At 50.4% G+C, this 12536-nt stretch overlaps 1 protein-coding gene across 1 annotated transcript in view; it reads left to right on the forward strand.

Annotated features, from left to right (window-relative positions):
- The window catches only part of COL4A1 (collagen type IV alpha 1 chain), a 142937-nt gene that overhangs the window by 114793 nt on the left and 15608 nt on the right, over positions 1–12536 (forward strand). The window contains exons 30-43 of the mRNA XM_012751870.2: positions 1363–1513; positions 2120–2233; positions 2714–2881; positions 3021–3110; positions 4117–4269; positions 4384–4482; positions 4582–4671; positions 5658–5797; positions 6143–6269; positions 6362–6442; positions 6924–7022; positions 7658–7708; positions 9455–9640; positions 10209–10342. Of these exons, the coding sequence (XP_012607324.1) occupies positions 1363–1513; positions 2120–2233; positions 2714–2881; positions 3021–3110; positions 4117–4269; positions 4384–4482; positions 4582–4671; positions 5658–5797; positions 6143–6269; positions 6362–6442; positions 6924–7022; positions 7658–7708; positions 9455–9640; positions 10209–10342 (1683 nt within the window). The remainder of the gene's footprint in view (positions 1–1362; positions 1514–2119; positions 2234–2713; positions 2882–3020; positions 3111–4116; positions 4270–4383; positions 4483–4581; positions 4672–5657; positions 5798–6142; positions 6270–6361; positions 6443–6923; positions 7023–7657; positions 7709–9454; positions 9641–10208; positions 10343–12536) is intronic.

The following is a 12536-nucleotide window of genomic DNA, read 5'->3' on the forward strand; positions in this document are numbered from 1 at the left end:
GTGGCCATTAAATGGGGTGGGGACGCTGCAGCTTTGGGGCCACATGTGGCCTTCTGGATCCTTGAGTGCAGCCTTTTGACTGAGTTTAAATTTTACAGAACAAATCCTTTTAATAAACGATGAAAAGGGTCGGTTGAGGGGTCATGATCAGGAATCTGAGGGCCACATGTGGCCTTGAGGCTCAGTTTCCTCATCTCATCCTTGCCTGTTCTGATTATAAGGACCGGACGTGAAATTGCTGGAAGGTGTTGGTGCTAAATGGGAGAAAGAGCCGGGGCGACAGATAGACTTTGCGGATGACAGAGCCAGGTTGGGTCGGCTCACTTTCTATCAGGAGAAGGCAGGTGGCCCCACGGTCCCAGGGCAGCTCCTTCCTAAGAGGTGTCTGGCACTGCGGTGCTTTCTCTGCATGGCAGAGACAGAAGGGAAGGCTTTGGAAGTCTGTCTTTATACAACATGCTCCAGCTTCCATTCATAATCTACATTTGATTTGAAAATTTAGTCAACTGTGGTGGCGTGTGGATCACCTTAAACAGGCAAGGCCCAGGAGTTAACAAAATGCCAAATGGAATTGGAATCAAGGGTTTGATTTGTGATCTGAAATAGTGTGCTTTTTAAAGAACCCTGTGGATGGAGTTTCTTCAATTTTGCAAATTTCCTGCTGGGACATGAGAGAAGTACCCAGTACCCACTAAAGCCCTGCTTATCTGGAAGGGTCACTTGCATGTGGTGGAGCGCTGTGATTTCACTCCCACCTACTGGCTTCAAATGAGTACAAGTACAGTCTACGTCTGTGTCTACATTGAGGCTATTTCGAATGTGCCCTTGCTCCACAAAATACTTTCTTCATTTCTAATCATCTGTATTTGTCAAAACACCTGGATTCATGTGGTAGTTTTAAATGTTTAATTTGCTGTGAAAGCCCTCATTTATATAAAAACTGTGTAAGTGGTCTCTGTGCTAGCCCTGGCACTTTCCCATCTCTTAAGAAGCACTCAGGTAACTGGTCAAGCTCATATTTGGCGTTATGTCCGTTATTTAGGGTCAGCTCTTCCTCACAGGTGCAGGCGGCAGAGCTGAGGGGACAAGCTTGGGTCACAGGCCCAGGTAGAAGGTCATTCTGTGGTGAGCCTTGGTCTTCCTCCTCTGTAAAGTGAAAACAAGAATTACCCACCTTTGGTGCTTGCAATGAGATTGAAAAGAAATAATAGGTTTGAGGACGCTTTACAAACTTTTATAAAGAGTCGAACAGGTATTCTTACTAAATGCACTGGCAGTACCTGTTAAGTCTTATGCTATTGGCTTGTTAGAAATATTGACTTTGTTGGTCAATTTGCTTCTCTGTGCTTTGGGGATTTTCAGGGGGAGCCTGGAGTTGGTCTACCAGGACTCAAAGGGTTGCCAGGTCTTCCTGGCATTCCTGGCACACCTGGGGAGAAGGGGAACATCGGGGCCGCAGGCGTTCCTGGAGAACACGGAGCCATCGGCCCTCCTGGGCTGCAGGGAACCAGAGGTAACTTCTTACAGATCTATCCAGACTGCTTCAAAGAGTGGGTATGCTTATTTTTGTATTTATGGAACATCTACTACTGTGTTTCCCCGAAAATAAGATGGGGTCTTATATTTATTTTTCTTCAAGAAGACACCCTAGGGCTTATTTTCAGGAGATGTGTTATATTCTCCTCAAAGCCTCAGCTTGCAGCACGCACAGGATGGCCGGGACCTGACAGGGGGAGCTGACCTTGGTGGTGGGGCTGCCCGTACCTTTCCGGTCACCTCTGGGATCGTAGCTGTCACAATGGGGCAGATAAGAAGGGCTGCTCGTCTTCTTTACCACTCCACAACAAAATGCATGGGTTGTGCAGATACGCCGCGTAGCAACGCCCATCACTAGGGCTTATTTTCGGGGTAGGGCTTCTATTGTGCAAAGCTTAGAAATCCTGGTAGGGCTTATTTTATTGGTAGGTCTTATTTTGGGGGCAACACGGTGGGTATATTCAAGACATGTTTGTTGAAAAGATGGTGAAAATCCTAGTTTAGAGCTCTTGGATTCCTGCTATTGTGGCCCATTGTGTGTCTGCTACTCTTTCTACAGTTCACCCACAGTTTTTCCCTGCAGGTGACCCTGGACCTCCTGGATTGCCGGGCCCGGCAGGATCTCCAGGAGCTCCGGGATTAGGCCCCCCTGGAGTTAGGGGCCCCCCTGGAGGACAGGGACCCCCAGGGGCATCAGGTGATGTGAAATTCTCTGAGAATTATCCCTTCTCTAAAGCATGGTCATGATGGTATGGGAGATGATGCTGGAGGGGAGATGGGCACGGTTTGTGAAATAAAAGGGAACAAAGTGAATTCCAGTTTGTAAAGTTAGGTTTGCTTGTTTGCTTAAATGTAGAATCAAAGATTTCTATTCTTTCCTCCCACTGAGATTGGTTTATGTGCCAAAGAGATCTTTCCTTTATTGTATATTCAATAACTTTTGAAGTTTTACTCAAAATGATGTCTCTATATTATCTTTCCATAGGGGAGTTAATAAGTTGTAGAAAATTTAAACTAGTTGAGTCTGTATCTAGAAGTTACCATTGACTTTAATAGTAATAATCTTAGAATTAAGGTGCTGATGGCAGAATAGGGTAAAACAACCAGTGAGAAATGGTTCAGAAAAAAACGAGGTGTACACTTTGCTAAAAGTCTTTCTCATTTTGCCCAACCTCAGGTCCTCCTGGAATAAAAGGAGAGAAGGGTTTCCCCGGATTCCCCGGACTGGACATGCCTGGCCCTAAGGGAGATAAAGGTGCTCAAGGACTTCCTGGCTTAACAGGACAGTCGGGGCTCCCTGGCCTTCCTGGACAGCAGGGGACACCTGGAATCCCTGGGTTTCCAGGTAAATCATTTTTGAACTTCTAGCTGGATTGAGGGCAAGGAAATAGGCCTTGCCTCATTCTTTCCATGACTCTAAGTGTTTACCATCAGTGTTCCGGGGCTTGGGGGGAAATGTTCACAGTCCTCCCCTCTGGCCGCAGGTCCCAAGGGAGAGATGGGCGTCATGGGGACCCCCGGGCAGCCGGGCTCGCCGGGACCAGCAGGTGCTCCAGGATTACCAGGTGTAAAAGGTAGGAATCTTTGTCTCTCTCGATGCCCCTTGGGAAATTCTCAAATTGTCGTGGTCATGTGTCATTTTAAGAGGTGATGAACAAAGTTAAGAAGACCAAGCAGGGGCTGGGAGACGCCCCTGGCCCAGTAGATGTCTGGGGTGCACAGTACTTGGGGGACTCAGAACGGCTCTGCCAGCGAATTGGAAGGAAGATGGGGTTGAGATTCTTTTTGGGAAACGGTGGAATCTTCAGTTATGCCAGGGCATAGGGACTGAGTCCTTAGAATCAAGTTAGCAAATGCTGTGACTTTACAAGTCTTAATTTCCATTTCTTTTCTCATTATTTGAAATTGGCCCATAATAATTTTTTTTCAAAGAGAAATTGACTTTGAGTGTGAGGTATAAAAAAAAAGGCATCTGTTGAGGTCAGGAGTTCAAGACCAGCCTGAGCAAGAACCAGACTCCATCTCTACAAAAAAGAGAGAAATTATCTGGACATTGTGGCGTGTACTTGTAGTCCCAGCTACTCGGGAGGCTGAGGCAGGAGGATCACTTGTGCCCAGGGCTTTGAGGTTGCTGTGAGCTAGGCTGATGCCACGGCACTCTAGCTCGGACAACAGAGTGAGACTGTCTCAAAAAAAGAAAAAAAGTCATCTGTTTAGTAGAATAAGAACATCCCTTCTATGTTACTGTATAGGAATTGAGGGCAAAATGAACAGGGGTGATAAAGATATGTAGGAAGGCAAGAAAATGTATAATAGATTATCTAAAGTACTAAGTCAAATTTGAACATATTAGCATTACTAGCAAATGATTAATTTTAGAAAATGGCTTGATTGTCCGTTTACGTGGTTTCAGGTTCAGTTGAGTTCCTAACTGAGTTCGTAACTCAGACAGTCAGCACTTAATGCCATTTTTGGACAAGTCATTCGTCTTCAATACCTTCTTTATCAGTAATGTCCTAGCCAGCAAGCATGCCGAGCTCTGTAACCAGCCTCACCCGCTGCCGTCTCTTTCCTCTGCAGGGGAGCATGGCTTCCCGGGTTCCTCGGGACCCAGGGGAGACCCTGGCTTCAAAGGTGACAAGGGGGACGTCGGTCTCCCCGGCAAGCCTGGGTCCATGGACAAGGTGGACATGGGCAGCATGAAGGGACAGAAGGGAGACCAGGGAGAGAAAGGCAAGTGGGGAGCTGGTTCTCCATGAACGACTCCAAACCAGCCTGTTTTTCTGTAACCTCTTGCTTTGCAAGCAGCAGGCGTGGGTCATTGTTGCTCTTTTCTGTGATTTGTAGGACAAATTGGACCAGCTGGTGAAAAGGGATCCCGGGGAGACCCTGGGACCCCAGGAGTGCCTGGAAAGGACGGGCAGGCGGGGCACCCTGGACAGCCAGGTACGGTGTGGCACTCAGGTTCCTGGAGTGGCAGGGGCATGTGCTCCCCAGCACTTTCTGCAGATGGCAACCTGCTGACTGTTCTCTTTCTTATTCTAGGACCCAAAGGCGACCCAGGTATAAGTGGAACCCCAGGTGCCCCTGGACTTCCTGGACCAAAAGGATCTGTTGGTGGAATGGGCTTGCCAGGTAACTTGGATTTAGACGAGGAGTCTTGTAGCACATGTGGTATGGGCAGGACTTGTCTACAGAGTGAGATCCTGCTCCACTGAGGAGGACATAATCCAGACAGTTGTGACATCGACACTACTTCACATCCTCAGTCCTGCCTAGGGATAGATGGATGGCGTTTGGCTGGCACTATAACCATGGCTATGGAAACTTACAATTTAATAAAATAAAACTGGGCTGGGCACAACAAACTTTTGACGATCTCCAAGTGGCTGCCCACTTGGCCAGCATCTCCCTAGGTGTCTGGCTCTGCATTCAGGGTTGCCTGCCTCCGGAGCCCTTTGTGCTAGTTCAGACGAATCCCCTGGACTCCTCTGCCCCATCCCGAGCCAGCCTTAACGCTCTGCCAGTGGGGTCCCCCTAGTGACAGCAGCCACAAAGAGAGGGAAGGTGAGAGGAGGTCTGGTGGGTATTGCTTCTTATAACCTGCCCAGAAAGGAGAAGAGTGGAGACAAAAAGTCTGTCTCTCTATCTTCTCCTAAGTTTCTACGAAGTGCTATTATAACTTGAAATATAAATATCTAGGTTGCTGGTCATACCCGCTTACAAATAAGCTTGGCCACCAAACGTACATCACAAACCAAGGATGCGTTCACTCTGCACCTGCCCCATGCGCCTGGTGGCTCGTTTGCTTCGTTTGGTTAGTGAGAGTTGGTTATATAATAAAGAACATAAGAGTCATTTTTATACTGTTGAGAAAGTACGTATTCTAGGAAGTTAGTGTATGTCTCCTCTGTCTTTATAAAAAGACAGGAGAAATGTTTCCCAGTGCGGCTCTGCTGTGACCTGGGTGACTGACATCTGGCTGGACTGTTTGCAGGTTGATAAATGAAGGGGTCCACAGTCCTTTACCTCATTCTTGGCTGGTTGTCAAGGGACTCTTTCGCTTTTAACACTAGCACTAGCCAGTCCCACGTTCTAGTTTCAGTTGTTTGTGTTTACAGGAAGCCCCGGAGAAAAAGGTGTGCCTGGCATCCCCGGCCTGCAGGGCGTCCCCGGCTTACCTGGAGAGAAAGGCTCAAAGGGAGAGAAAGGGCAGTCAGGCCCTCCTGGCATTGGCATTCCTGGGCTGCCCGGGACCAAGGTAAGCAGCACCCTGTGTGGAAACGTCCCCTCCACCCCTCTCGGTAGAAACACTTCCTGAGAAATAGTCAGTAATCATCTCAGCACGTTCAGTGAGCCCTGAGCTCCAGCAATGCCCCCAGGGTATTAGAAGCTGCCTCTTCTCCCCCCTCTATTCAGTACCTGTCCTCCCAGCCCAAGGAAGAATCTAGAGACTTGGGAGGTCAGAGTAGGGGGTGGCCATCCCTGGGAGAAAGCAGAGGGGACGCAGGTGAGCAGGGATGGTGAGGAGTTTACATGCAGTACACATGGCACCGAAATGCCCAGGGACGGATGTGGAATTAATATGCCGGATTTTCACTTGCAGGGCGATCAAGGAGTGGCGGGTTTCCCCGGCAGCCCTGGAGAGAAGGGAGAAAAGGGGAGCACGGGGATCCCTGGGATGCCGGGGTCTCCAGGCCCAAAGGGGTCTCCGGGGAGCGTCGGCTACCCAGGTAGGTTACCTGGGCCTCCTCCTACACAAGACGATCAAAGGTGACAAAAACTCCAACTTACAGATGTTCTGGTGTTTTGCTTTTTTCTTTAGGAAGCCCTGGGCTGCCCGGAGAAAAAGGAGACAAAGGCCTCCCGGGACTGGATGGCATTCAGGGCGTCAAAGGAGAAGCAGGTAGAAGCCCTGCTCTGGAGCACGGCTGGGCACATGGACAGGGGCCACCAGGGACAGGGACCCCAGGGCCTCAGGGAGCTGCCCACGTGGATGGGACTCAGGCCCTAGGACGCTGCCTCGGGGCTGACCAGTGGCCAGCTGTCTGCCCTCCAGTCGGCAGATGGGCAGACTGAGTCTCGAGGGCTCCCAGGGCCTTCCCGGGGTCTTGCCGTGAGTTAGGAACCAGGCCCAGTCTCCAAACTGCCTCTCTAGGGAGTGCAGGGTTTGAGGTGTCTGCTCTCTGCTCTCAGCAGCCTTTGTGTCTCGGGGTTCGGTGGCGTTGTGACAGCAGGGAGGGTCCTTTCTTAAGGGGTTTCAGAGCTAACCTCAGGGAAGCCAGGAGTGCTCAGGAGGGGACTGCTGCCTTAAAAGATGACCACTGTATGCGGACACCAGGGTGGGGGGAGCTCTGTGCGTGACTGACCTGGCCTTTCTCTTTGAGGTCTCCCGGGGAAGCCCGGCCCCACGGGCCCAGCTGGCCAGAGAGGGGAGCGCGGCAGCGACGGAATCCCGGGGCCGGCGGGAGAGAAGGGTGAACCAGGTACGGCCGCCCCGGCCCCCTTCAGAGTGAGCGGCCCTGCCAGACTCGCAGGCCCCGTCCAGTGGGCGGAGCTGGGTGCACGGTGGATGGAGGAGGGGCACTCTGGGGTCCCAGTGCTGTTGGTGCTGAATTCATCTTTTCAGTCTACACCCCTTATGTTTACGTTGCATATATTCATTTTTATAGGAATAATTCATAAAAAATATCCCACCCTCCCTTCCCCCCATTTGGGCTTCCCTCAAGCTCTTTGCTCACATTCGTCCTGCCCGGACGGCTTTGGCGTCCCTGCCTGCCGTGAGGGCAGTGGTGGACGAGCTGGCGGCCGTCTGAGGAGCCCAGCTCGCGGCTCCAGACGGTCCTCGTCAGTGAGTGCTCATTTGCACAGACCATTCCTGCTACATGCTGCATGGCTCTGAGCCGAAAGGCACTTAGGGAGAGGCACTAAACTGTGACTGTCCAGTCAAGGGCATCTTACAACAACTGGAGGAATATCCTTTTATTCCCACTGTGCAATTAACCAATTTCCACGTACTGAGTGTTTACGGTGTCAGCTCAGAGTGGATGCCGCTTTGTACTGTCCCTGCAGACTCCTTGTTTAAGTAAAAGAAATGTGACTTTCTGCCCTCACCTTGTAGGTCTACCAGGAAGAGGATTCCCAGGGTTTCCAGGGACCAAAGGAGACAAAGGTAATATTTGCTCAGTGGCGCTTCCTTTCTAGCCGGCCGCTGCTGCGCTCTGTGCCAGCAGAACGGGGTGGTGTCTGCAGGATGCAGCGTGTCCCCCTCGGCAAGGCAGCAGTGGGCCTGGAGGATGGATTCTGAGTCCAGAGGGGATGTCCTGCCAGACACGCCTGGTCACGCCATCGGGCTCTCGTTATGGGAAATTCTCTTTTATTTGGACTTATTTTATAAAATCCAGTACAGAGGGAAGCCCCTGTCACTTTTGTGCTTAGAAAGTAATCGGGGTATCAAAATTGTTACTTTCTAAAACTGGTCATCCTTACGTGAAGGTAGGGCAGGACGCCACACAGGCCAGACCCCCCGAGCAGCCCTGGTGAGCCATTTCCCAGGCACACCCGAGGGCTGGGGAGGGCCGTGACGCAGGCCCTTCCCTCAGACGCTGCAGCGTTTTCTGAGGGAGGAAGGGCGGACGCTGGAAACACAAGGGTGACAGCCACATGACATTGAAAGGAAAGCCGCGGTAGCCACGGCTGGCGAGGGCACACTCTGCTCGCTCACACAGGCTGGGTCCTGAGTGCCCCAGGGCTGAGTCTGAGGATCGGGCAGCGCCTCGGCAGGCCTGGGATGTCGGCTCAGACTGAGCAGGGCGCATGGTGGCTCTGCTTCCCCCGGCCCTGGCTCTCCCGAGGCCGCCACAGCCTTTCCTGAGCAGTGTGGGGTCTGGCGCTGGACACGCGCTGGCCCTTGACGGGTGTGACGGTGCAGGGTGCTGCCTCCGCCCCAGACACAGGCCGCTGCAAAGGCTCCTGCTCAGAAGGGGAGCCGGGGACATGCCTGTTCCCTGCCCGTCCAGTCCTGGGCAGCCCGGTGGACAGACGCATCCTGTGCCCTGGGACAAACTGCACACGATGCCTGGGCTCCCAGTCGCTGCCTGGGACATAAGGGCAGAGTCCCAAGGAGGAGCCCTGTGACCCACCAGGACCCGACCCTGTGCCATCCCCTTTTCATTGTCCCTGAATAGCCTTGAAATAACCCTAGAATTTTGGTGGTTTTATTGGCAAATTTTGGGTAATATGTTTAAAACTAAACATGGAGGGTTGTTTTTTTTCCTTACGGACTCTTATTTTTTATTTTTTAAAACAGCTCTATTGAGGTGTCATTGACAGACAATATAAGACACATGTTTTAAGTGTACAGTTTGATAAGCTTTGACACGTGTGTGCGCCCACGAGAACATCCCCACCTTCAAGGTGGTGGCCACACCCATCACCCCAAAAGTCTCCCGGGCGGCCTCGTAATCCTCCATGCTAACATGTGAGATCCATGCGTGCCGCTGCGTGTGTCAATAGTTCATTCCTTTTTATGGCTGAGCCGTGTCCCACTGTAGGGATGTAATACAGTTTAACCATTCACCTGTTGACAGACTAAGCCCTTAATTTTAGTGACGCAATTGCTAAGCACATATTCAAGTGCTTTTGCCACAGAATACTTCTTTTAAAGAGTGTAAATATTGATACCCATGCTCTTAGCATGCTAAGCTTTCTCTTTTCCAGGCCAGGCCCTAGTAGGAGCAAGCATGTTATTTGAAAGAAAGCGAGCAGAACACCTGTTTCCCCCTGGGGCCCTCTGGAGGCCCCTGTGAGCGGTGCCGGAGGACAAGGAACACCCACCCCCGGCTGCCCGTCAGTGCACTGAGCCCCCACCCCGCCCGGCGGTGCATTCCCACCATCTCAAACTGCTTTTCTCATTTAGGTTCCAAGGGTGACGTGGGTTTCCCAGGATTAGCTGGAAGCCCAGGAATTCCTGGACCCAAAGGAGAACAAGGATTTATGGGTCCTCCGGGGCCGCAAGGACAGCCAGGCCTGCCTGGTGCTCCGGGACACGCTGTGGAGGGGCCCAAAGGAGATCGGGGACCCCAGGGACAGCCCGGCCTGCCAGGTAAGGTTGTCTCGCCAGGTGTCAGTGCTGGGGCAGGGGCAGAATTCACAAGAAGAAATCAGCACATAATAAAGAAACAAATCCTCAGTTGAGCTTTTTATTTAGAAGTCTGCAGCATTTATTGCTGCTTTAAACTGTATTTTGGCCTCCATTGGGTCAAAGATTTCCACGTGTCCTTTCTGTCAAGGAGTTTGAGTAATAATTAGGGAGATGCAAGAAAGAAATTGTTGAAAAAGGCTGGACACCTGTGCTGTCTATGATGTTTGTCTTAAGCTGACATGACACTCTGGCACCCCTTCCCGTTGTGACCAGGACTCCAGTGGTGGCAGCACAGGCACCCCAAGCACCACTCACTGACCCCAGGTGTTTTAGACAGTGATCGTGACACTCATATGAACATTCTTCCTTCTAGGACCTGCCCTGATCTCTTTCTCAGGGCTCGTGCTGCCTGGTGCTGTATACAGTCTGGGGCGGCTGGGTGGCAGCAGTGACAGCCCCACAACCCAGGGACATGTGCACATAGTGTCACCCTCCAACCCAAATATGTGACTCTCATCTCTCTCATTAGGGCTTCCGGGACCCATGGGGCCTCAAGGGCTCCCCGGGCTTGATGGACTGAAAGGCGATAAAGGACAACCCGGCTGGCCAGGAGCCCCTGGTGTTCCAGGGCCCAAGGGCGACCCAGGATTCCAGGGCATGCCTGTGAGTTACTGATTTGTAAATTGTTTTTCTAAAGGAGCCTTCTCTAGTCACAGAATTATTCCTATCTGTACATGTGTGTATGTATTGTGCGTATGTACACATGCATATGTGCCACGCTCCCATATTATGTGTACGTATGTATGCTTGTGTGCTGCACTATCATATTGTGTGTATGTACATGTGCACACACACTGCATTCCCATGTTGTGCGTATGTACACATGCATGTGTGCCATGCTCCCATATTGTGCGTACATATGTGTGCTTGTGTGCTGCACTCTCATATTGTGTGTATGTACATGTGCACACACACTGCATTCCCACGGTGTGCATATGTACACATGCACACATGCCACGCTCTCATATACATACACGTGCACACGTGCCGCACTCCCATGTCCTCTAAATCAGGTTCTCCTCTCTTGCCTGTAATCAGCATCTTTATTGGCATCAGGGTAGGAAACTGTTATGACATTTTCTACAATCTGGCTTTACAAGAACCATGAAAAGGGAAATGCTATACTGCTGGAAATTATAGTTCAGTGCCTAAATTTAAGACCTATTTCCAAACTCAAAGCAAAAAAGCAAGCCAGCGTTGTTTTGTAAAGCCAGCCCAGCATCTCCTACAATTGGCAGGACTAGAATATTGCAGTTGAGCGGTTGGAGTCCTGGTGACTTAGGCAAGCCTCAGAGGAGCACGTCTCAGGGTGGAATAAGTGACCAGCAGTGGGCTTTGTGTGTGTTTGTGTTCACTGAACTTTCTCCTCTGCATTACCTGAACATACGGCCCTCCTAGGTGACGAGGTGCTCGTGGGTCTCGGTTGGATTCTCAGCTCAACCACAGCCATGGCTAAGCACTGTGTTTATGTGGCTTATTGAGGTCAAACAGATGCATTAGCAGAGATTCATGGTCTGTGTCTGTCTGTCTGTCTCTGTGTCTGTCTCTTGCTAACACACGTTGGGAGAAAGAGCATGTGTCAGGGGAGATTGGAAACAGGAGGGATTTGAGACACATGTGGTGACAATAGGAGTGAGTAGAATTCTTTTCCAAGTGAACACAGGCTCTCCCCTCTAGGGAGAGCTGCTGACTGTTCATGAGCAGCAGACACGTGCCTTAGAGTCACCAGGCTGCTTTCTGAGGAGTGGGTACAGAATGACTGATCTTAGCTTGCCATGCACTGGAAACGGTGGTGCTGTGTTACTGCCGAATCAGTAGCTGATGAAACGCTTAGGAACAATGAGGCAGAGCAGGCCATGTGGAGTAGCAGTAGTCGCTGTTACCTGCTCCCGTCCTCGGAGCTGTATGCTCGTCCCCACGACACACTGCCCGTGTGTGGGTATGTTCCCAGACCCCTTCTTGCTATATGGTGGTTTTCTAGAGATGTAAGTGTAGACGATGTGTCATTTACTCATGTATTCCTGCTTTTATTCCTTAGAAATAAAATATAGAGATATACTCCCCACTCCTGGAGCCAATCCGTGTCTGTCTATCTCTCTACATATGTATGTACGAATATGTGTGTGTATATATTATTTGTGCATTTATTCTGCTTATGGAACTTCTAAAGTAAGGTAAAGCAAAGGAACAAATCCAAGAAATAATAAAGAAATAATACAACTTGTTACATGTCACTACCTATGACTAGAGAAAGGAACAATTATGTTGAAATAACAAGAAAATGAGCTAATGTTTTAAAATACATGAATATTGTTACATTATAAAAAAATTCTTTAGTGTGTTTTATTATCTTCTTTTCATAATTAAAATTGGTTTTCAGATTAGATATGAAGCTAATTCTAAGGAAAAATCACCACACTTGAGTGTGTAGGGGAAAGTGTTCTGAAAGGGCAGTGTGGTGTTGGTGGACGGACATGCTGCCGCTGCCGGTGTCTGTAGCTCTGACTGCCACCGCCCTATGGGGTGGAGACGCAGGAGTGAGCCTTTCGCCCGCCGCACGGAACCTAACATGTGGACAAGCACAGTGGACACGAGGGAGCGAAACAGATCGTTCCAACCTCCAGGTTCCTCGTTTAGGCACACACAGAGGTTCTGTCACTCCCGGTACGTCATTTAGGAAACTGCAGGCACCCTTTGTTCACCATCTGCTTTGCTGCATGTTGAGGGGCTTTCTAAGTTTTCCAGCTCCCAGGTTACTTAAGACCGATCGCGCGTGTCCTGAGGAATCCCAACTGAC

Source organism: Microcebus murinus, chromosome 13 (assembly GCF_040939455.1).
Source record: "Microcebus murinus isolate Inina chromosome 13, M.murinus_Inina_mat1.0, whole genome shotgun sequence".
NCBI classification, from domain to species: Eukaryota; Metazoa; Chordata; class Mammalia; order Primates; family Cheirogaleidae; genus Microcebus; species Microcebus murinus.